Here is a 22739-nt window from a genome sequence, read left to right on the forward strand (position 1 = left end):
TAGTTATGTAATTTTTGGTCAAATCACTATCCCATTTAGGCCTCAGTTTCCTCACTTTAAAATAAAATGGTTGGATTAAATGTTTAAAGTCCCCTTTCTCTCACAATCTATTTGGAATATGATCTATGATCAACTGAAAAGTTCCAAAGGCTCTTTAATTTCAAAGGACAAGAAAAAATATATTGCTTTTTTTGATTGAGGTAATGGATTGAGCAGGGAAAGGAAAAGAGGGATTCTATCCATCACTGTTTACCTTAGACACGTAGCCTCACCTTTCCAGGAAGTTTGATCAAGGGCCTACCATGCCATTTGTAGGTGTTTGTGCTGTCCTAGGAGACAAATTTGTGTCCCACTAAGGGATCAAGTTCAGCAATGAATGCTGGATATTATACTAGGTGCTCTCTAATAAACACTTAAGGGTGGGATTGGGTCAGGAATTCTGTGTGATATGAATTCCTCACTGGGAAAAAGTGAGCTCTCCATGGCATGCTTATTGCAGGGAGATTCCCTGGTTTATGTGCTTTGTTCTTTCCCTCTGCCCTAGTCTGATTTTGCTTCATGTTATTTTGTTAGCCCTTCCATAACAACAAAAACAAAAAAATCCTTTAATCCCTCAGCTTTCCAAGGATTTCCTGCAATAGTCTCCTAAATACTGCAATAGTCTCCTAAATGATCTCACTGCCTCAAGTTTTTCTGAACTACAACTTGTCATTCACTTAATTTAGTTGCCAAGGTAATTGCCCTAAATCACAGATCTGATGTTATTACCCAACCCCCCCCCAAAAAAAAAAACCCAAAACAGACTTCCAGTGGTTTCCCATTATTTTTAGATTAAATATAATTCCTCTGTTTAGCATATGAAACATTCACAACTTGGCCCCTTCTTACCTTCCCAGTCTTTCCCTCCTTACACACTTCCATTCACTCATCATTCCAGCCTACTTGCTGTTCATCCTACATGACATGCTTCTTCAGTTCTGTGTTTCATGTTGTCTGTCCCTCGTTTTTGGAGTACTGGGACCCTTCACCTCTGTTTCTTTGTCTTGTTGGTTTCCTTCAAGACTCAGATCTCACATTTATCAAGATATCTTTCCCAGGCCCAATCATTACTAGTCCCTTCGTTCTGAGATTATCTTCTATATACTCTGTATATATCTGGTACATATATTTTTACATTTTAGAAGGCAAGCACCTTTTGGGGGCAATAATCATGTTTTTACCTTTCTTTTCCAAGCATTTAGCATGATTTCTGATTTCTATAAGCTCTTAATATATTCTTGTTGCCTGATAAACTTGCACTGCCCCCAGGAAACTTTCTAGGACTCTAACCTATCAAAATGGCATTCATCTACCTCAGTAGAGGGAGTTCCTCATTAGGGATAAGTTTTGAGAGGAAAAACGACCATGCTATGCATGCAAAAGTATTAATGATTTAGTTTTTTTTTTTTTAAAGATTTTCAATCCCCAAAGTATAACTTTATAGATTTACAAAACTCTTTTCCCCCTGAGGCAATTGGGGTTAAGTGACTTGACCAGAGTCATACAACTAGAAAGTGTTAAGTGTCTGAGACTAGATTTGAACTCAGGTCCTCCTGACTTCAGGGCTGGTAGATGCTCTATCCACTGTGCCATCTACCTGCCCCAATTTATGAAACTCTTAAAATTTACTTGTTTTGAGATGAAAAAATGTCTTCAGCTCCTTATTCTCATGTGTTTTGTCATGTAGTTTTTTCTCCCACATGTCTACTTGTAAATAAATAATTTCTATAATATAAAGGATTTCTAGGTCATTACAGTCCATATGGAGTGGTATAAACCCCAGATTCTCAAGCTGTGAATTGTGACCTTATATGGGATCTCAAAACTGACTGTGGAAGGTCACAAAATTATGATTTATTATCAGGAAATGCTTGATTTGTGTACCTAATACACTTATATACCTGTACTTACATAAAAATTTCTCAGCTGAAAGGTCATGAGTGGGAAAAGTTTAAGAAGTTGTGATATAAAGAACCCAATGACGCCAAGGAGATCAGGGCTCCCAGTGGATGCCAAATTGTTCCCTGTAGACCTGAGTCTTTTCTTGCCATTGATTTGACTGTGGGGGAAAAACTATCTTGGACTCTATTATAACCTTGATAATGGAGGACCATTATAACCAAGAAAATGGGTGCCCCATTATAAAAAGTATCTTAAAAAACTGCATATTTGTCAAAATTGGATGGGATATGATATGATATATGATATCTCAAATCTGTAGCAATAAAAATATGACAGAAAAATCCAATGATGCTGAGTATCTAAATAGAGTATCCTCTACACCAAGAAGTTGGGAATAACCATTAAGTCTTTAAGTCTTTTTAGGCCCTTATCTGCATGGAACTTAATAATTTAATAGCTAGAAGTTACATGGAGCCTGCTACGTGCCAGGTACTCTGTTGAAATGCTTTCCAAATATCTCATTTGATCCTCACAACTCTTGGGAAGTAAGTACTATTATTATCACCAGCACTTGAGGAAACTGAGATTATGTGATTCTCTCAAGGTCACACAGCTAGTATGTATCTAAGGCTGGATTCGAACTCAAATATTTCTGAAACAAATCTAGTACAACATTCACTATACCATCAAGCTGCTAAAAATTTCAGTTTAACAAATACTGATTGGATTGACCCCTAAGCCTGGAATACTCCCTCTTCACCCCTGCCTCTTAGAATTCCTATCTTCCTTCAGTGTGTTGTTTATGTCCCATCTCTTACAGAAAGCCTTTCCTCATCTCTCTGGTTATAATTTCTCTCTCCTTCCTTCACAAATGATCATTCATAAGCTTCTCTGATTTTATATTGTATTTCTGCTCCACACTAATTCTTCCCCCTCTTCCCTAGCAAAATGGAAGCTCTAGGAAAGCAAAGTCCATAGTTTGGTTTGGTTTCGTCTCTGGATCCCCAGTACCTTGCCCACAGTTGTTGGACTGCAGTACATTGGAACCTGGGCTCTTTAAGAATAATATATTCAGTCTCTTACTGGCTTGCACGTTGACGCCAATGCCTTTTGCATTGTGGGCAGTGTGATCTGAACCAGTGCCTCTTGAAATAGCATCTTCCGGATGGTACTGCTATCATAATCATATTGCTGTCAATACAAAGACAGAAGCATATGTTAAATAATAACACCACAGTCTGGTGAAACTTTTCTTTAAAAAATAATCTACAACAACAAAACACCCAGCAACCCACAGCATCTCACTTTCTTATTTTTGGCATGGTATTTTATTTTCTAAGTATTTCAGAGGCTTTTTCCAGGTAATTCCCATTTCTATTTAGTGAAATGATTAATAATAATTAAGATGATGTTAAAATAACATTTTGGAAATTGTGTGATGTATTAGTGTAGGTTGCAAAGATTTAGCAACTGCTAGATGTCTAAAAAGATAAAAAGTAAGTGGCTAGAAATACATACCAAAAGGTCAATTTCTATTATAAAATAGCATGATAAATCACAGTACTATAAATGTAAATTCCAAAATATGATTGAGAATCCAATAATTCAATTTTCCTGGAACTGTAGCATAAGATAGAACTGTAATCCATAGCTGCCTTGACATAATATTGATATATAAAAATTCAGAAACATTTTCAGTAGACATTGTCAAATCAAATACTCATAATATCAAGCCTCTATGAAATAATTAATCAAATATATATTACATAGCATTTTAAGGTATTCAAAGTGCTTTTCAAATAATATCTCATTTTATCCTTACAATAACTCAGAAAAATAGAAGCTATTTTCACATATTTGCCTTTTACAGATGATGTATTACATAGCACTTTAAGGTATTCAAAGTGCTTTACAAATAGTATCTCATTTTATCCTCACAATAACTCAGAAAAATAGGAGCTATTTTCACATACACCCCTTTTACAGATGTATTACAAAGCACTTTAAGGTATTCTAAGTGCTTTACAAGTAGTATCTCATTTTATCCTCACAATAACTCAGAAAAGTAGGTGCTATTATATCCTCCCTCTTCTTACAGATGAGGAAGCAGAGGTTAAGTGAGCTGTTCAGGGTTACACAATAAGTATCTGGGGTCATATTTGAACTTCTTATTCTAGGTCTAGTATTCTATCCATTGTGACACCTGGTTGCCTCTGAAAGAAAAACTTTCAAAGATAAAGAACTAATGAAAAATTTAAACCACTTGGGAACCGAAGGATGTATTTGCTACCTCTTTTGTTCCTTCTGATAGCAGAATTGTCTTAAACATGTTTTTAATGAGTTTACAGAAGGTGAAATTATATTTCGATGCTCTTATTCAGTTACAAGAAGCGAACATTTTATATACCTCATAAGAGTTCACAAAATATTAGCTATAAAAGAAGCAAGCTAGCAACTTGTCCTTGGACTTTATAGGAGGCTTCTAAAAAAAAATAACCAAACTATAATAGCAGCAGTAGCAACAACAACGATGATGATGATGATGATAAAAACAAAAAATAAAAGACATTTATGTAGCTCTATATAGAGACAAAATACATTCATTATCTCATTTGATTCTCAACAAATATCTGAGGGGATATTTTCTATTACAATTTTATGGATAGGTAAATGGAGATTAGAGAGGCTATGGGAATGCCCATGTGGAATGATATAATTGGTAAATCAAGGATTCTTTCTGCCAGATGCTCCTGACTCCATCCAATAGGAGGACAACTAAAGCCTGACAAAACAAAGATGGTTTTTCTACATCCTAAGTGAATTTGAGGACAGGACAAGTTTTTTTTAAGTTCATGTCTAATAACTTCCTGTCTCAAACTTAAGTCTATTTGATACACACAATAACTTACATTCATTGTACTATAGAGAGTGTGCCTTAGAAGGACCCCTTGTTTCTTCTCTAAAAGAGAATATGGATGAGACATTTGTTCTGACATTGACCCTGCTCAGTTGATAAGGGATGAACTAGCCTTGCCCTGAACACCCCATTAACTTAGTACCACCACAGTAAGGGGGATTGATTCTTGGCTGATTATCCAACTGAGCTATGATTAAGTGATCATCTGGAAAGATGTGACGAGCACAGATTTGGGTGCTAGGAGATCTGGATTCTAGGCATGAGTTCTAGGTTATTGTATAACCATGTACCATAATTTCCTTTTTTTTTTTTTTGGACCTCAGTTGTCTCATCTATTAAATTAAAGGGTTGGAATGGATGATCCTCTGAGTTCCTTACTGCTTTCATTTTAGGATTCCAAAGTTGCTATCATCAGTCCTATATCTTTCAGCCCTGTAATAATTTCTATGCTTTTTTGTTCAATAAAAAGTAACATTACATTTAATGCCAATGTTCTGGCCTCCAGTGTCTGCTCTTGCTAATGTAGCTTTACATTTCAAGGATCAATTCTGCATTCATGTCTGCTCTGGTCTATTGCCTTGATAGATGCAATTTAGAACCACTTTAACAAGTTACTAAATTAAGTTTCTTTCCCAGAAAATGAATAAAACATACTAAAAGTAAATGATTTCATCTGGCATGCTCTCTGGACCAATCTGGGGTTATATTAAGCCATCACTTCATGACTATCTTTTAAAAAGTTGGTGGCAAGGGATCTGTATTTCCATAAGGATCCACCAGATGGCAGAACAAACACAAAAGCCCCAGACTGGGGGAAAATCCTGACCAATTTATTTGTTTATAATTATGAAAGGCGTTTCAGAGAGGGAGGGAAAGGGGAGGAATAAAGACAGATTAATAAGAGAGAGAAAGGGAAAGATGGGAGAGGGATGGGAAGGGAGAAGCAAAGACCAGTAGGGGAGGGAATATGATTGATTTCTTCCAGTATATGAGGTATATTTGAGTATATTATGAGAGAATAGTTGAATATATGAGCACATGGAAAAGGAATTAGATTTGTTCTGCTTGATTACAGAGGAAGCTAAACTAGGAGCATTTAGCGCTTGGAAATTGCAACAAGTCGGATTTTTCACTCATTGAAAAAATTTCCCAACAATTAAGGCTCCTCTACAGTGGAATGGCTGCCTCGGGAAGTAAAGAATGGGTGGTGGAGCATTCATTGGGTATAGATGGGGTCAAAGTGATTCTTTTGTTCAGTTATAAACTCAATAGTCTCTGGGGTTCCTACCAAGTCTTAATAGTCTCTAAGGATAGAGAAGTAGGGGAAGGATATAAAAAGTGTGGGAAGACATTTTACAGTTAGCTTAAGAAATATAGGAATGGCCATCTTGTTTTATACAGTACTTCCATTGGAATCAGGGAGATATTTTACCTTTAAGACTCGTTTCTTGACTTTTTCAATGGCGGTTGAGATTTTGGACACATCTCCTTGTTGATGGGGTGATAGAAGCTGCTCAAAAGTGTAGACTGCATTTTCCATGAGCTAGAAATCAAAGCCAGCATACAGAGCTAAAATGACAGCTGATTGGAGGTGCTGCCCTTATGTTCTACAGCATTCAATTGGTCCCCCTTTTCTCCCTTATCCCCCTCCATTATCTAAATTAGAACAGTTCCTGTAAGCAAGAAAAATCTGGTTCTCTAGGCACTAACTGCTCCAAAGCTGAATAGTTTCTGAGATGGTAACATAAAACTCTTTTCATGTGTCTGCCTTCAGAAATAAGTCTCTTAACAGCCAAGATGAAAACTGTAAGGTTACATTCTCATTTGGGATTTTTAAATTTGATGTTCTTTCCCCCATTTGAATGGAATCAACAAATTAACAATTGTTTATTAAGTGCCTACTACATCCCCTGCATTGTGCTAAGTGCTGGGAATACAAAAGACAAAAATGAAACAATCCTTATTCTCAAGGAGCTTATATTTTAAGAGAATATTAACATATTTATAGCTAAATAAATATAAGATATATATAAATATATAGGCATATCTTTATATATCTATATCTATCTATATGTAAAATACAGACAAAGGGAATGGAGGGCACATTAACTGGGGGAATTAGAGAACATTTATTGAAGAAAAGATTCTATCAAATCTAGGAGTATCAAGAGATGGAGAGAAAGAACATTCTGGTCTTGAGGAGGACATTCTTGGCCATGGATGTGGGAAATGAAATGTCACCTATGGGGAAGAGCAAGTAGGCCAGTTTGGCTGTAACTTAGGATATATGAGGGAGATTGATGTATAATTAGCCAGAATGACAGGCTGGAGCCAAGTTGTAAAGAGCTTTAAATGCCAAAGTTAAAGTTTTATCCTAAAGGCAATGGGGAACAATTGAAGATTCTTGAGTAGAGGAGAAAAGAAGTCAGTCTTGTTCTTTAAGAAAATCAGTTTGACAGCTTTGTGGAGTGTGGATTGGAGAGGAGAAAGACTGGATCCAGGAAGACCAATTAGGAAGCTATTACAATAATCTACATGAGAAGTGGTGAAAATTTAAAATAAGATAGTGGCTTTGTGAAGACACAGAAGAAGATACATACAAATAGAAGTGGAGGCAGAAACATTTATTGACAGATTAGATATGTGGGGTGAATGAGGGTGAGGAGTTGATGATGATTGTGTTGTGAACCTGGATGACTGGAAGGATGTTGTTTCCATCAACAGAAAGAGGGGAATTTGGAGAAGGGATGGTTTGGGGGGGAAAGATGACTTCTGTTTTGTATGACTTTAGTTTGAAATGGCTATGCAGCATCCAGTTTGAAATGTATAGTGGGCAGTTCTATGGTATAGTGGGCAATTTCCTGTTTCCATCCTCCTTCTCCACCATGGTTCAAGAGACAGCTGATGGCTACATATATAGATTAAACTTTTTTTTTTAATTTGCCCAGAATCACACAGCTAGTAAGGATCTGAGGCCAGATTTGAAGGGCCGGTGCTCTATCCACTGTGTCACCTAGCTGCCCCTAGATAAGTAGATTTTAAAGTCTTCAGCTGAGATATTGCAATTGAACTGAAGGGAGCTGATGAGATCACCTGGAGAGAGAGCTTGGGTAGACCAGGGAGAAGAGAAGAGAAAGCAAGAAGGAAGCCTTGGTGGGACAATCAGTTATGCCTTGGATGATGCATGAATAAGGAAGATTGAGAAAGAGTGGCTCCATTGATTGGATGAGAACCAGAAGAAAACAGTGTCATAAAAACCCAAAGAGTAGTGAGAATATTTAGAAGGATCATATAATCTTTCCTACCTCAATTTTCTACATTCTTTAAAGTTTGCGTGAGGTGGGAAAGATAGCTACATTTAATTTTAGTTTATTTAATGGAATTCTATTCCATTGAATTCTGATAGTTTTAGTTCTGCTCTGCTGATTCTTAGTGGGTAAAAAGGACCCAGAATTATTGTTCCTACTTTCCCTTTTTGGTATTTCCTCTTCCCTCCACTATTTTTCACTTCTCTTTAGTGGTTAAGAAGCAGAATGTAGGATAATAGCGGGACAAGCTTTGGGCTCATAGCACTGAGGAGAAACCATGCTGGGACTTTCCTTTCCTCCCACTCCTACCAAATCTCCAATCCTACTGGGAAAAGTCCTATCAAAGACTAGCTCCTTTAGAATGAGGACTATTTGTTCTCTGTTCCTTTCCACCCCCACTCCTGCCAAACCTTCAATCCCACTGCGAAAAGTCCCACCAAGACTAGGTCCTTTAGGACTGGGAATCTGTTTTCTGTCTCATATATTGATCTGCTACCCTTTTCACCATTCCTACCTCTCTCAGGGGAATGCCCTTGTTTCACTCACTTCTTGCATGTAGTTTTGAGTCCTCTGTACCACCAAGTCAATGTGGGGGAACTTGAAGCGGCTCTTGAGATCTTGGAGTTGCTCTTGGAGTAGATTGACTTTCAAATAACAAGGTTCCATCTTTACTGAGTTCAATGGGAGATTCATCAGCTGGTCCAAGTGCTATAATTTGATGAAGAAACAAAATAATCTTGAGGTAGATGAAGCTGATTTCAAGGAATGTATCCTAAATTTTCAAGGACTCTGTACATGAGTGTATTTTTAAGGTTAAGGACCACAAAATCTACAAATTGTCATATTTTTCTGCTCTGTTGATTCTTAGTGGGTGAAAAGGATCCAGAGTCATTGCTCCTGCTTTCCCTTCTTGGTATTTCCTCTTCTTTACAGAATTTTTCATCTTTCTTTAGTGAATAAGGAAACAGCACCTTGGGGAGGCAGTGGTTCCTGATATAAGAATAACTATTGATAGATGAGGTACAAAATTGTGGAGATATCCCAGTTCTAGATATTCCTTATGAAACTTCAGGAAAATTCAGGTTATAGAATATCAAAGTTTGAAGGGGCATCAGAATTTTATCAGGCTAATCAATATCTGAATAGGAATGCCATGTGGGGCATTACTTAGCCTACAATTGAAGATTTCCACTGATAAAGAATTTAGTGTCTCTTGAGGCAATCCATTCTACTTTAAGATAGCTCAAATTGTTAAAAAGCTTCTCCTTCTCTTGAGCCTAATAATGATCCTTATAAAAAGGATGATTTAGAACACTTAGAAAGAGAAGCAATAATGGTGCCATACTTTCATCAAGAACAAGTTGTACTAGACTAATTTTTTTAAAGGATTACTAGACCAAAAGATCTGTGTTCCTGGGCATAGTATTCCTGGACTTCAGCCAGGAATTTTATGTCTCTCGTAGTGTTCTTTTGTTTTTTTTTTTTTAAATTAAGAGATGTGGACCAAAGGATCATACAGTTAGGTAGATTTGGATCTTGTTGGATGATTGGATCCAAAGAAGGGTGATTGATTGATTGATTGTTATCCCCTTTGAAAGGACAACCCAGAAATGTTCAACATTTGTTATAAAGAGACTGCTGTCATTTTACTTAGAGAATTTTAGGGTATTCAATTAATCAAGAGTGATGGCAGATTTGCAAGTGTAAGTTTCAATGAAAATCATTATCCCAAACTTTCTCAATGACACCTCTATATAATGTTGTCCATTAAAAAAATTCAAACAGAAGTCTGCCAAGATCCTCAAATACTCACATGGTTCATCTCCAACCGGCAGTTCCACTTTATTTCTCTTTTTCCCCATTTAATAATATTTTGTTTTTTTCCAATTACATGTAAAGATAGTTTTCAACATTAACTTTTATAAAATTTTGAGTTTCATATTTTTTTTCTCTCCCTTCCCCAAGCAATCTGATATAGGTTACACATGCACAATCATATGAAACATATTTCCACATTAGTTATGTTTCTATTTTATTTCTTTACCTCCCTCAGCTGAGCAGGATCTTTGTTGGTCTGGAAACTTTGACTGATTTCATTCACCTCTTTTTCAAAGAGGGCCCGGACTTCACTAAATCCAGAACTCACTGGCCCCATGAGTTCCTCCAAGATAGAAGCCAGAAATGGTTGCACGCTCTCTGCACAAGTTCGCCCAGCAAGTTCAGCCACCATGACTAAGAGAAGAAAAAAAGAGCCATGATTTTAAGAATAGTTGTAGGAATGGCTACAGAAGAGCCAGAAGTCAGACTAGCACCTGACAAGGAACTCTAAGACCTCTCCTGGGCCACTGTACCAAACCAGCTTTGTATTTGCTGTGCCCAGTTTTACTTCCGAATGATCACTGTCATATACAACTGTTGATTCACTTTTTCTGATATTTTCCAAAGTTCCTTTTCTCACTGAGCTTTCTTTTACCTTGGGAAAGAGACACATTTCTTCTGTTTCTTACAAACAACCATGCAAGAAGATGATAGACATCTGATACAAAAGAAGAAAACTCAGGTATCCCACACTTCTGGATGTTCTATTATATTTTCAAATACACTTATATAATATCGGAAAATATTGGAAAAGGCAGTGAGGTACAGTGGATAGAGAACCTCAGATTCAAGAAGGACTGAGTTTGAAATCCCATCTCTGACAACATTGGTTTGTGTGATCCTGGGAAAATCACATAACCTCTCAATAGCTCAGATAACTCTCTAACCCTTAAAGTTGCGGAATGGAGGCTGAGCTACCTTGGTAAAGGAATTACCTCATAAGGAGTTTCCTCCCAATACCAATGAAAGCAGAGTTCACATAAATAGGTAGACAGAGATACAGATATGTGCAGTTATACGTCCATACACATATTATATGTGTATGTATTCCAGCTATATAATACTATATTTATTTATAAAATGAAAGGGTCATTTCTAGCACTATATACTATGGTCTGCTTCTTCCTGGAATTGCTTTGTTTATATTATATTCATTTATCTGCATACCTGCTACATCCTCCCAGAAGAATATAAATTCTTTGAGAACAGGGCATGCTTTGTTTTTTGTCTTCCTATTCCCAATTTCTAGGAAAGAAGCTTGTATATTATTCCCCAACAAATATATGGGAAAATTTTTCTTTGGTCAATAAATGATTGTTTAATAGAGTTTTTTTCTAAAGAAAATCTATGAATAGACTTTGAATGACTGGGCAGCTATTAACCAACAAAACAATTTGCCACAAAAACAAAAGAGAATAATAACACTCACAATAGTGATTCTGAAAAGCATGTTATTAAAATAAGAGGACAAGCATGAAAGGAACTTTTGAAAAAGAAAAGCACAACAATAACCTGAGCATCTATAATAGCCTGTGAGCTAGGGAGCTGGTGCTTAAGTCAGAGGGTGGAGCTCTACTTTTAATTTGGGGGCAGAATAATGTGTACAGTGGGCAGAAGTGGAGAACAGTAATGATGGAGAATTCCAAATTTCTTTCCTGTCATGGTGCAGAGTTGACACCAAATTACAATTTTAGCCTTATCTCCTACTACACCCTTCCATATGTCCTAAGTTCCAGCCAAATTGAACCATTTGCCATTTCCTGAATAGGCTCTACATTTTCCCAACCCTTTGTCTTGGCTCATGCTATGCTTTATATTAGGCCATACCCTCCCAGCTATCTGTATTCACATCCTTCCAACCTGGCTCACAATCTGTCTCCTTTATGATGTCGTCCTAAATCTTACTATCTGGAAGTGAGCCTTCCTCCAAATTCCTTCAGTATTTTATTTGTGTCTTTTTAATTATACTTAATACAACAAGCAACTACTGAATGCTTGCTACATGCAGAGCATTGGGGTAGGTGGTGTGAGAAGATGCACATTTTAGATAAGAGATCCCCACTTTCATTAATCTTACAGTCTCAGAAGGAGATACAGTATCAGACCAGGCAATTATAAAACCTACTATGTGACAAGTACATTGGAGAGTTACAGAATCAGTGCCATATAATGTCTGAGGGAGAAGTCTATCATTTGATCAGGGTTCAGAGAAACTTCTTAAAGGAGGAGGAATTTGAATTGGACTTTAATGATGAGTAGGAATTTAATAAGTGAAGATCAAGGATATTTCTAACATAGGAAATCCTATTCATATGAAGGTAACACATGTTCAGGTCAATGATTTAATCGAAGTAGAGTTTCAGAGAGGAATAATATGAGAAAAGGAGGGAAAGGTAGAGCAGAAACTATCTTTTTGATTGGATAAGGGCTTGAATGCCAGTCAGAAGAGTTTTAAACATTATTTGTTAGGCACTAGTAACTACAGAAAAATTCTGAGCTTGCTGATGAAATGAGAAGATTATCATATAAGAAAGAATATTCTGACAACTGTATGAAACATATATTGATTAAGAAGAGTAGTAAGTATGGATGGAAGAGCTAGAGGGAGATTCCTGATTTATAGGGAATGGAGGCTAATCCTAAAATGGTGGCAGTTGAGATAAAAAGCATGAATCTGAGAGGTAGTATAGGTATAAGATCATTCTAAGAAGCAGAGCAAGTCTAGTCACTTCTCCATGATAACTTTTAAGATCATTCAGTTCTATTTATTCTATTTAACAAAAATGCATAATGTATTCTACTATGTACAAGACCAGGTATGAGAGATACAAAGACAAAATAAAATAGTCCCTAACCTCAGGGAGGTTACATTTTGCTGGGGGGAAGGGAGGGATGGGGAATATAATATATACAAGGGTCATTTTCAAAGGGAAAGTACATAAGCAAAAAATTGGGGGCATCAGTGAGAGCTTCGTGAAAGAGGTGACACCTGAGCTTAATACAGTGTCTGGCACATAGGGGAAAGCTTTATAAATGCTAGCCATTATTTTTAATATTAGATATAGTTTGGTTAGTGGAAAGGAGCAGAAAGAGGGAAAGTTATGAGATAGGAAAAGGCAGCCCAGCAAAAGAAAAAATACTCATTAAGGGAAAGATGATTGAAATGTCCAGTTTTTCAACATTTAATTTGCATATAAAAGGATTAAGAAAGATTAGGGAATAGAATTTGAAGAGGTCTCTACCTAGAACAATAGAACAATAGGAATAAGGTAGTTGGCAAGAAGAGGCAAATAAAATAAGAAAAGAAAAGTGACATAATTAGGTTATGCAAATTGGTAGAATAATATGGTCAAATCCATGAAACAGACAGAAGATTGGTACAAAGCTAAAGGGAACGTGGATGGGGCTGAGGCTTTGCCTATGGGTATAGTTGTTGAAACAAAGCAAAGGCATTTGGGTGATGCTGCTATAAAAAGTTTTAAATAAGTTCTTAAGCTTAAAAACACATTTTTAATACATACAAGTTCAAGAAATAAGACTGAAGAGAAGGAGGGGAAATTGTGTAATTGACTTATATCAAATACATAATATTTCCATTTCTGCCCATGGTTGTTTATCTTTGTTACCAGAGTAAGCTGTTCTGCCTCCTGGAGGGAGAAGGTAAAAGTAAAGATAAAGGAAGATTTTATTTTTACATTTTGAATTGTTAGAGAGAATGAAACTCCCTAAAGGAATCAGAAATAAAGATTCAGTGAGAAAGACTGGGACTTGAGATTGAGGAGAGAAGGTCTAACCTTGCCAGAATGATGGAAAATGGAAATATAGACAAAGAAGAAAGGAAAGGAGAAGGATAGTTGTGTAATTAGAGTGAAAAAGAAATTTGAGGCTCATTCCGAAAAGGAAAGAGCTGTTAAAAAGAGAAAGCAACTACTTGTTGTTCTAAAAATGATGTAGTGGAGAAACTCTGGAGTGAGAGATGATTAATAATGGGAAGAGGAAAGTGAGAAGAGTAGAAGTCAGTAATTCCCTACACAAGGGTTTTCAGGAAGTTAGTTGTTGACTTGATAACAACAGAAAAGATCTACTGTTCTCCTCAGGCATGTATCCAAGATAAAACTACCCACTTCTGGTGATTCACATGGGCATAAGTGACACTCTCAGGAGGAATGTAAAAAGTATTGCCAATGATTATAAAGTCTTGGGCAAGAAACTAAAGACCATAAGGTTGTGTTTCTCTCAATGCTGCCCATTGAAGGCAAGGAATGCAGAAGAGAACAATTAATTTAAGAAGTGAACAGCTGACAATGGGATTTGAATTTCTGGATCACAACTTACAACATAGGGTTGACAGATTCCTGGCTAGAGATGGAATACAACAAAAGTTAGTAAGAATATTTTTACTGGTATCTTATAAAACGTATTGCAATGATTTTAAACTAAAAAAGGATGGAAAGGGGAGATGATAAATTATACATACATACATACACACATATATATCCTAAGTTAGAAATCTAAGAAGGAAGTATAACAGTAGCTGAGAATTTTATAAATCCATAGAAGATTCACAGGAGAAATCTAGAAATACGCAGGAGACAAAAATCCAAAAATAGAGCCAGAAGTAAAATCCATGGAGATATACACACACACACACACACACACACACACACACACACACACACCTCTTTCTAGTCTTCTTATGCCTTAGTGCCCCCCTCTCAGATATTCTTAGTTCCAAAGACATTGGTCTCCTCTCTGTTCCATGGACAGACAGGAGAGACACCTCTTCTCTCAGTTCTGAACCTTTTCTTTGCCTCTCCCCCATGCTTGGAATGCTTACCCTTCCTTAGGGAGGAAGAGCCTACTGATTTCTCTAACTTCCTTTAAGTTCCAACTAAAATCTCATATTTTACTAGAAGCCTTCCCCAACATTTCTTAATTCCAGTGCCTTCCCTCTATTATTTGGGGAAAGCATACCGCAGAGAGTTCAGAAGAAACACAGGTAGGATCCCATGGACTAAAATGCTGCAGGGAAATCAGCCCAGCAGTGATGGGAAATGCTCAAGAATGATAATCTAAAGACAGAAAGGAAAACCATTCTAATGAAGAGGAAAATGAAATTTGTCTGAAGAAACTGATATAAAAGCACAGCAAATCTAGCAATCAACTTTGATTTTTACAAGAAATGTACAGAAAATGGAAAAGATTGGCTATCAGAAGTTGAATATAAGAGTATAGCATAGTCTTGAAAAAAGGATGACAAAAGGGGGATTTTTTAGCTAGATGGGGAAGCAGAGGATCAAAGAAGGCAAAGTTTTTTGTTCTCAGTTGATAGGATGATGACAATTGGCAATATAGAGAAAGCATAGATGTTTAACTCTATCTTGTTTTAGTTCTCTCTGCAAAAGAGAATGACTTTTACCCTGGAAACGACAGAACAAATATGACTAACACTGAGTTGATACTCAAGATAAGTAAAGGGTCAGTGAGAGAATACTCAGCTGCTTTTGATGAATTCATGTCATCTCACTCAAATAAACTACATCCTTGAGTAGTGAAAGAACTAACAGAGATGACTGCTAAGCTACTGTCACTGATATTTGAAAGATAGTGGAAAATGGATTATGGTACTAAAAGATTTGAAAAGACCAAACATTTTTTGATTTTCAATAACAGGAAGAGAACAGTATCTACAAATTACAGGCCAGTGAAACTGATTTTTATTCCAGGGATGAATTCTGGAATGGAGTAAAGATATCATTGCTGAACACCTAAAAAGGGATGTAGTGATTACAAATTTCCAGCATGGTTTCATCAAGAACACATTCCAGACTAAACCCATTTTCTTTTCTAACAGGATTACTAGCTACTATCTGGGGAAAATGTTACAGATATAATTTACTTAGATTTCTAGCAAAGCTTCTGATAAAGTAGAGATAGGAAGAGATATGAATTAGAAAATATTATCAATCACTTGCTTTCAGAACTAGTTGGATGGCTGGATTCAAAAAACAGTTATTCATGGCTCAACATCAACATGACAGACAAGAGATATCTAGTGGAATGTTGCAAGAATCTGTGGCTAGCTCTGTGTGTTTAACATTTTTATGAATGATGTGGATAAAGACAGATGGTATGCTCATAAGATTTGCAAATGAAACAAAGCTGGGATGGAGAGCACAATAGTTACCAAATCCAGATTCAAAAGTTCTTGACAGGCTAGAGCATTGGACTGAATCTAATATAAAAGCTAATAGGAATGAATGTAAAATATTACAGTTGGGTACAAAAATACAATTTCAAAAGTATAAGATAGGGGTTAGACAACAGTCTTTATTTAAAAAAAAAAAAGATTTGAGTATTTTAGTGGACTACAAAAATACCAAGGGTCAAGTATAAACAACAACTAATAAAACTTTGATACCAAGAGTGACCTGGAGGAATAGAGAAGAGATAATCCCACTGTATCCTGCCCTCATAAGATCTCAACTGGAGTGATGTGTTCAGTTCTGAGCAGCACAGTTTAGAATGGCATTAACAAATGGAGAATGTCCATAGGATGGTGGATGGCCTTGAGTTTAAGTTTCTGGGGGCTATCACATAGAAAAGAGATGAGATTCATTCTTTTTGGCCATAAAGGGCTGAATCAAGTACACAGGGAGTAGAGGGGAGATAGGAATTATAAGGTGACAAGTTTAGCCTTAATGTCAAGAAAAACTTCTAACAAATGGAACTGTCCAAAAGTAGGATGGGCTGCTTTAAGACCTCTTTAAAGCCTCCAAGCAGAGATTAGATGGTTATTGGTTGGGTATGCTACACTGGAAATTCTTTTTTTATGGGTTGAACTAGATAACTACTGTAATTCCTTCTAGTTCTCAAATTCTGTGATTACTAGACTAGGTAATGGCCCACAGCTAGTGTTCGAGGTAAACCCAGATTTCTGATGACTCTAACTTTCGCATTCTTTTTGATATACAAAGCTGCCTCCTAGAATAAGTCGGAGATCTTGAGATAACAAGAAAGATCTTAAAGATAATGGGGAGTTAGCCACTGTAGGCTTTTGAGAGGGGAAGTGATGTAGCCAGAAAGGAAGATGAATCTGACAGCTATGAAAGGAGACATAAATCATAAATCATAAAATCAAAATGGCATAATCTAAGAGATCGTAGGAATATTGAAGGCTATTTAGTCCAAAATTATTTTAAAGTATCACATTAAAAGCAAAAGTTATTTTTTCTCACTTATTATATAGCAAGAGAACTGTCTTAAACAACTATTACTTTTCCCTTCATTGTTTTAGTTATTATTAAAATTATTTGTTTAAGACATGATATAGGATTATGGAAACATATAGTTTAATCATTTTAAAAGTCTTAATGACTAGATGTTCTAAGCACATCATCTGTTTAGTAACGTGTCTCTGGAGAATAGCTCTGAAATGAAGTTATAAAGAACAGAACATTTTATTTTTAACCTCTGATTTTTCCAGATAAGAAGTTCTTTGAGTTCACAATCTGATCCATGTCTGAACGAATGGTTCCTTCCAGGTCCTTTGTCATAGTTCTGCATTCCTCTTTCAAAGCACTTAATCCTTCTGAAACTTGATGCTGGACTAAGTTGTAGGCTTCTTCTAAAATCTATAACAAAACAAACACATAAATTAATATCCTGCACTGTATAAACTATCATCATGACACTCTAAAGAGCAGAAATTAGATTTGTCAGTTGGACCTTTATAACTTGAACTAACTACCAAAAAAAATCTTGTTTTTCTTTCTAACTTATAGTCAGTTTATTTTTGTCCTTATGCAAGTGAGATTGGTCAGACGCAAGAAGTAGTCATGAAATACAATTTCCTACCCAGAATTTTCTCTTCAAAAAAAAAGGTCACCAAATAAGAGAAGACAGTGCTAATTTTGTTTTACCCCAAGCCAAGAATGGTAATAAAGTAACAGTCACTTACACCAAACCAAGCTCTTTTCCTGTCATTCTTCTTTCCTTTCATTTTAGGTAGAAGGTCCGTCTGAAGGGTTGGCAAGAGTTCTTCCATCACAAGGTTGCTCAAGATCTATAGAATCAAAGAAAAACCATAGCTTCAACCCATGGGGTTCAATTGAATTAGAAAGTTATGAAATGACTTCCATGGTGGGGGCATGAAGGAAGAAAAACTCCTGGTTCTCCCCTCTTTCTTTCAATGCCATTTCTTCCCTGTAAGCTGAATCACAGATCTCTTACCTGGTGTTAATCACAAATGAGACAGGCTCTAAAACTGTCATATTGTTGTGCCCATTGAATGAGGAAGGGGGAAAAGTGATATATAAATATAATAGAATATATTCCATCATAAAAATGAGTTATAAAAAAATCACAGCACAGAAAAATTCAAATGAATTGATGTAGAGCAAAGTAAGAAGAAACAGAAAAACAACATTCAAAATAACTACATAAAAGGAAAGATCAACCAAATGATATTTATTTTGAGAAATAGCTACAAGAAAGTATTTTCTTTTCATTGCAAGGGTAAGGAATTACAGGGATTGAATACTGCATAGTCAATATGTAGGTTAGTGTTGCTAACCTGTTTTGTTCCCCTTTTCTTTTTGTTACAGCAGACAGCTCTCTAGGAAGGGCTGAGAGAAGCGATACGTGTAGAGATAAATGTGATGCAATGAATGTGATGGTGATTCTGTCTCCATAATGTTGTTTAGCTCTGTCTTCTCTCCACTCCCATAGCCACCTGTATTCAATGCCTTATCACCTCTTGTTTAGACTATTGAATTAGCCTCCTAACTGGTCTCCCTGCCTGAAATCTCTCTTCTCCCATACCCATCCTTCCTGTAGCTGACAAAGTGATCTTCCCAAAGCATAGATCTAAAGCATAGAGTGTCATTCTCCTGCTCAGTTAACTCTACTAATTGCCCGCTAACTATATAATCAGATACAAAAGTGTCTCTGATTGACACTCAAAGCCTTTCACCATGGGGCTCCGAGCCCCATGCAATGCAGCTCCGAGCCCCATGCAATGCAGCCAAGTTTGCCTTTTCTCTGTGGCTGACACATAACACACCTCCTGTATCAGTGCCTTTGCTGTCCTTCCTACCTGGAATGAGCTTCCTCCTTATTTCTGCTGTAGAATCCCTTGTATTTTTCAAAGATCAGCTCAAATGCTATGTGAGAGAGACCCTTCCTGACATTTCCAGCGGAGCTGAAGCCTTGCCACTTAATTATCTTATATTTATCATATATCTATATTATAAAGCATTATCCGTGTACAGGTTGTATTTGTGTTGCCTTCTCTGGCTAGGTTCAAAGTCCACCTTTGACAATCACTACCTGTGCAATATTAGGCAAGCCATTTCACCTCTGAAAGCCACACATTTCCCACATCTGTGAAAATGAGGGAGAAGTCTTTGAGGTCCCTCTCAGCTAGAGAGCTATGATCCCTATGGAATGGAAGCCCCTTCAGGGAAAGGATTATATCATTTAAAAATTTTGTAACCTAACCAATGCTTGTAGATTGATGTAAAAATAAAAGGCATTACTAAAAACTGATAAGAGTTTCCCATAAGTAGCCAGAAAACATCATTATCAGGATGTCTGCTGTTTTCTGGCTATTTTCATGCCATATGTTGTGATAATGCCTGAGCATCATTGCCCTGTCTACACACAACCCCCTTCCTTATTTGGGCTCAGATGGCTCAGAGTAAATGTAAATAACAATTGTTTCTGTTTTAACCCAAAATCCACCCAGATTAATTTTTTTTGATTAGATAAAACAAATTATTCTCGGACTCTTTTTTTTTTTTTTTTTTTTTAACCTAGCCTTAATCACAATTGCTGTTAAAGACCTTAGCTTAGAAAGCTTGGAAAGGCAAGATCTCTGCATTTACGGTCAGCTTCAGATCCTCTTGATCTATATCTTTCCCCTGGATTCAAATGGTTCTGGAGGGGAAAGTAAGGCAGGTGACCTTGCACAGCCTTCCCTTGCTTAAATCCAATTCACTTGCATGTCATGGCATCTTCTCCCTGAGAATATGGTCCTCTTCAAGAACTAAGGACTAATAGTAACAACAACCTAAAGAGAACACGTCTATCAATTATCCTATGTCTCTATTCAAAACTTCATGGATTCTTTAGTCCAAATCATCTCTTATTGGCTACCTTTTTTAGGTTAAATATGTGCAGTTCTTTTATACATATCTCCATCTTTGTCATGTTCAAGAAAAATCAGATCAAAAGAGAAAAAACCACAGGAAAGAAAAAAACAAGCAAACAATAATAAAATCTTGAAAATACTATTCTTTGATCCATATTCATTTTCCATAGTGCTCTCTCTGGATACAAAAATTACATTTTTCATCCCAAGTCTATTGGGATTACACTGCTTACTATTTTAAAAGAGTCATCTTCCCTTATTGAAATATAAACTTCTTGAGGAGAGGGAATGCTTCTCTTTTTGTATTTTAACTCAAGAATTTAGCAAAGAACTTTGAATATAGTGAGCCCTCTTAAAAATGACTTCACTCTTTCAAAAAATAATTTTAACAAAAAGAGAAAAAAAAGAAAAGAATCTGGATCTAGTAAGAAAATACTGCAGGTTTCAATTCTGGACCTGAAGCCACAGACATCTTGAATAAGACAATCTGAAAAGCCAAAGATTTAACATCCCAAGTGACAGAAACTCATGAGGATGATGGATATTTTCACATAGAAAAGAATCAACAATTTATCATACTCAAAAGAAAAGTGTCATAGCATTTAGAACTGGAAGGACCCCAAGATATCATTGAGTCCAGTTGCCTTATTATTTAGGCAGGAAATGAAGGCTCAGAGAAGCTGAAGTCAGCAAACTAACCAGTGGCAGCCCCAGGACTAGCACTCAGCCTCCTGACTCCTTCACTAGTAAGAATAGAATAGAATAGAAGTGCTGGGCTTGGAGTGAGGAAGCCTCAAAGTCAGATCAGACTCTTAAACACTTATTAACTGTGGGATCTTAGGTAAGTCACTCAAATTCTGTGTGCCTCAGTTTCTTCACCTATAAAATGAGGATCATGACAATACCTACCTCCCAGTGTTGTTTGTGATTATCAGATGAGAAAATAGTTTAGCACAGTGTCTAGCATATAGTGCATATCAATAAATATGTGTTCCTTCCTCATTCCCTTGTTTTTTCCACTAAGTCGCAATTATCAGGGTAGGTTAGGTTTAGGTGAAAAAGGAACTGTGGGAAGGATCAGATCAACCTCCCGTCAGGACTTTGTCAGCTATCCCTTTCCGATGTTCCCTTTAAAAATGTGCTACAAGGTTTAAGTTATAGAGCTCAGCTTAAAGTGCTATGTCTTTTAAGATCCTTAGGGGCAAGAACTTTCTTTTCCTTCTTTTGTTATCCCCAGAGCCTGACACACAGTAGGCACTTAATAAATGTCTATTGAATGAATGAATAAATATTTTCTTGTCAAAGGGCATCAAAGTCTTAATAAAGATGGAATATCACAAGTGGAGTTTTAGTCCCCACTAAATAGTAGAATCAATTGACAGTCACTTATTAAATGTTTACTATGTTTTAGTTATAGTGCTAAGTCTAAGGACTGCACCAACACATGCATCTGCTCTACTTGAGGAAATAACTTTTCTCTCTAGGAAGGGGCTCATGATCATTAACTAGATCTAGAGGGAAACTGGAAAAACTTATAAACCTCAGGTTAAAAAAAACCCTGGGAGAGTAACTTTTTCCCTAATGTACAACAACAAAAATATACATGCCTAGGGACTAAAAATAAACATAATGAAAGGGACCTAAGAGGTCAACTGACTGAGGTGTCTGTCTTCAGATTGGGCCTGAACAAATGAAGCAGGGAGATTGATTAAAATCAAACACTAGGTCAATCAATCAAGAGAAATTTAACATACTTGTTCAATTAATTTAAAAAGCATTTATTAAATACCTATTATGTTCTTGATACTGCAAAAAGAGACAAAAGTCAAAACTATCCTTCAGGGACTTACTAGGTTCTGGCAAGAAAAAGCACAAATTTGCATACGTAAATACAAAAGGTGCAACAAAAAGGCAAAGTAATTTTGATGAAGGAAGATTATTAGCATCTAGAAAAAGGTCTCAAGTAGGAGGTGGTAAGTGAGCTAGACTCTAACTTAATATTCTAAGTAGGGAGGGCGAGGAAGGAGAGAGTATGTGCATTTTACTATTGGAGCAAAGCCTTGGGCAAAGGCACATAGGCAGAAATGGAAAACCATACATGAGTAAAATACCAAATAGGTTGGAAACAGAGTGTAGGAAGGGGACAAATGGAAAATAAGCTTGTAAAAGGCTCTGAAAGCTAGAATATGAAGAGCTGTAAATTGCAAACAGAGATCTTTTCCTCCCCTAAAGGCAACATGAAGAGATTGGAGGGTTTTTGGCAAAGAAGTGACATGGTTTGAATTGCTTTTTTAGAAATATAAGTTGGGAAGATGAGCAAAGAAAGTATAAGGCAGGGAGAAAACTGGAAGCGGGGAGACCAATTAAGAGGCTATTTCAATAGGCTTGACAAGATAAGGCCTGAAACCAGGGCAGTAGCCATATCAGTGGAGAAAAAGGGATGGATACAAAAGAGCTTGTTGAGGTAGACACTGAATATGGGAGCAGGGAGGAATGAGAAAGACCAAAGAGTCAAGAATGACTGACATTGTAAACCTTGCTG

At 36.5% G+C, this 22739-nt stretch overlaps 1 protein-coding gene across 1 annotated transcript in view; it reads right to left on the reverse strand.

Moving 5' to 3' along the window:
• Positions 1–22739, reverse strand: part of NIBAN1 (niban apoptosis regulator 1) — a 193458-nt gene that overhangs the window by 9503 nt on the left and 161216 nt on the right. Inside the window, exons 7-12 of the mRNA XM_012547736.3 lie at positions 18005–18109; positions 17516–17678; positions 10211–10398; positions 8713–8874; positions 6291–6401; positions 3025–3132 (exon numbers count right to left, since the gene is read on the reverse strand). Of these exons, the coding sequence (XP_012403190.1) occupies positions 3025–3132; positions 6291–6401; positions 8713–8874; positions 10211–10398; positions 17516–17678; positions 18005–18109 (837 nt within the window). The remainder of the gene's footprint in view (positions 1–3024; positions 3133–6290; positions 6402–8712; positions 8875–10210; positions 10399–17515; positions 17679–18004; positions 18110–22739) is intronic.

This window comes from Sarcophilus harrisii, chromosome 4, assembly GCF_902635505.1.
Source record: "Sarcophilus harrisii chromosome 4, mSarHar1.11, whole genome shotgun sequence".
NCBI classification, from domain to species: Eukaryota; Metazoa; Chordata; class Mammalia; order Dasyuromorphia; family Dasyuridae; genus Sarcophilus; species Sarcophilus harrisii.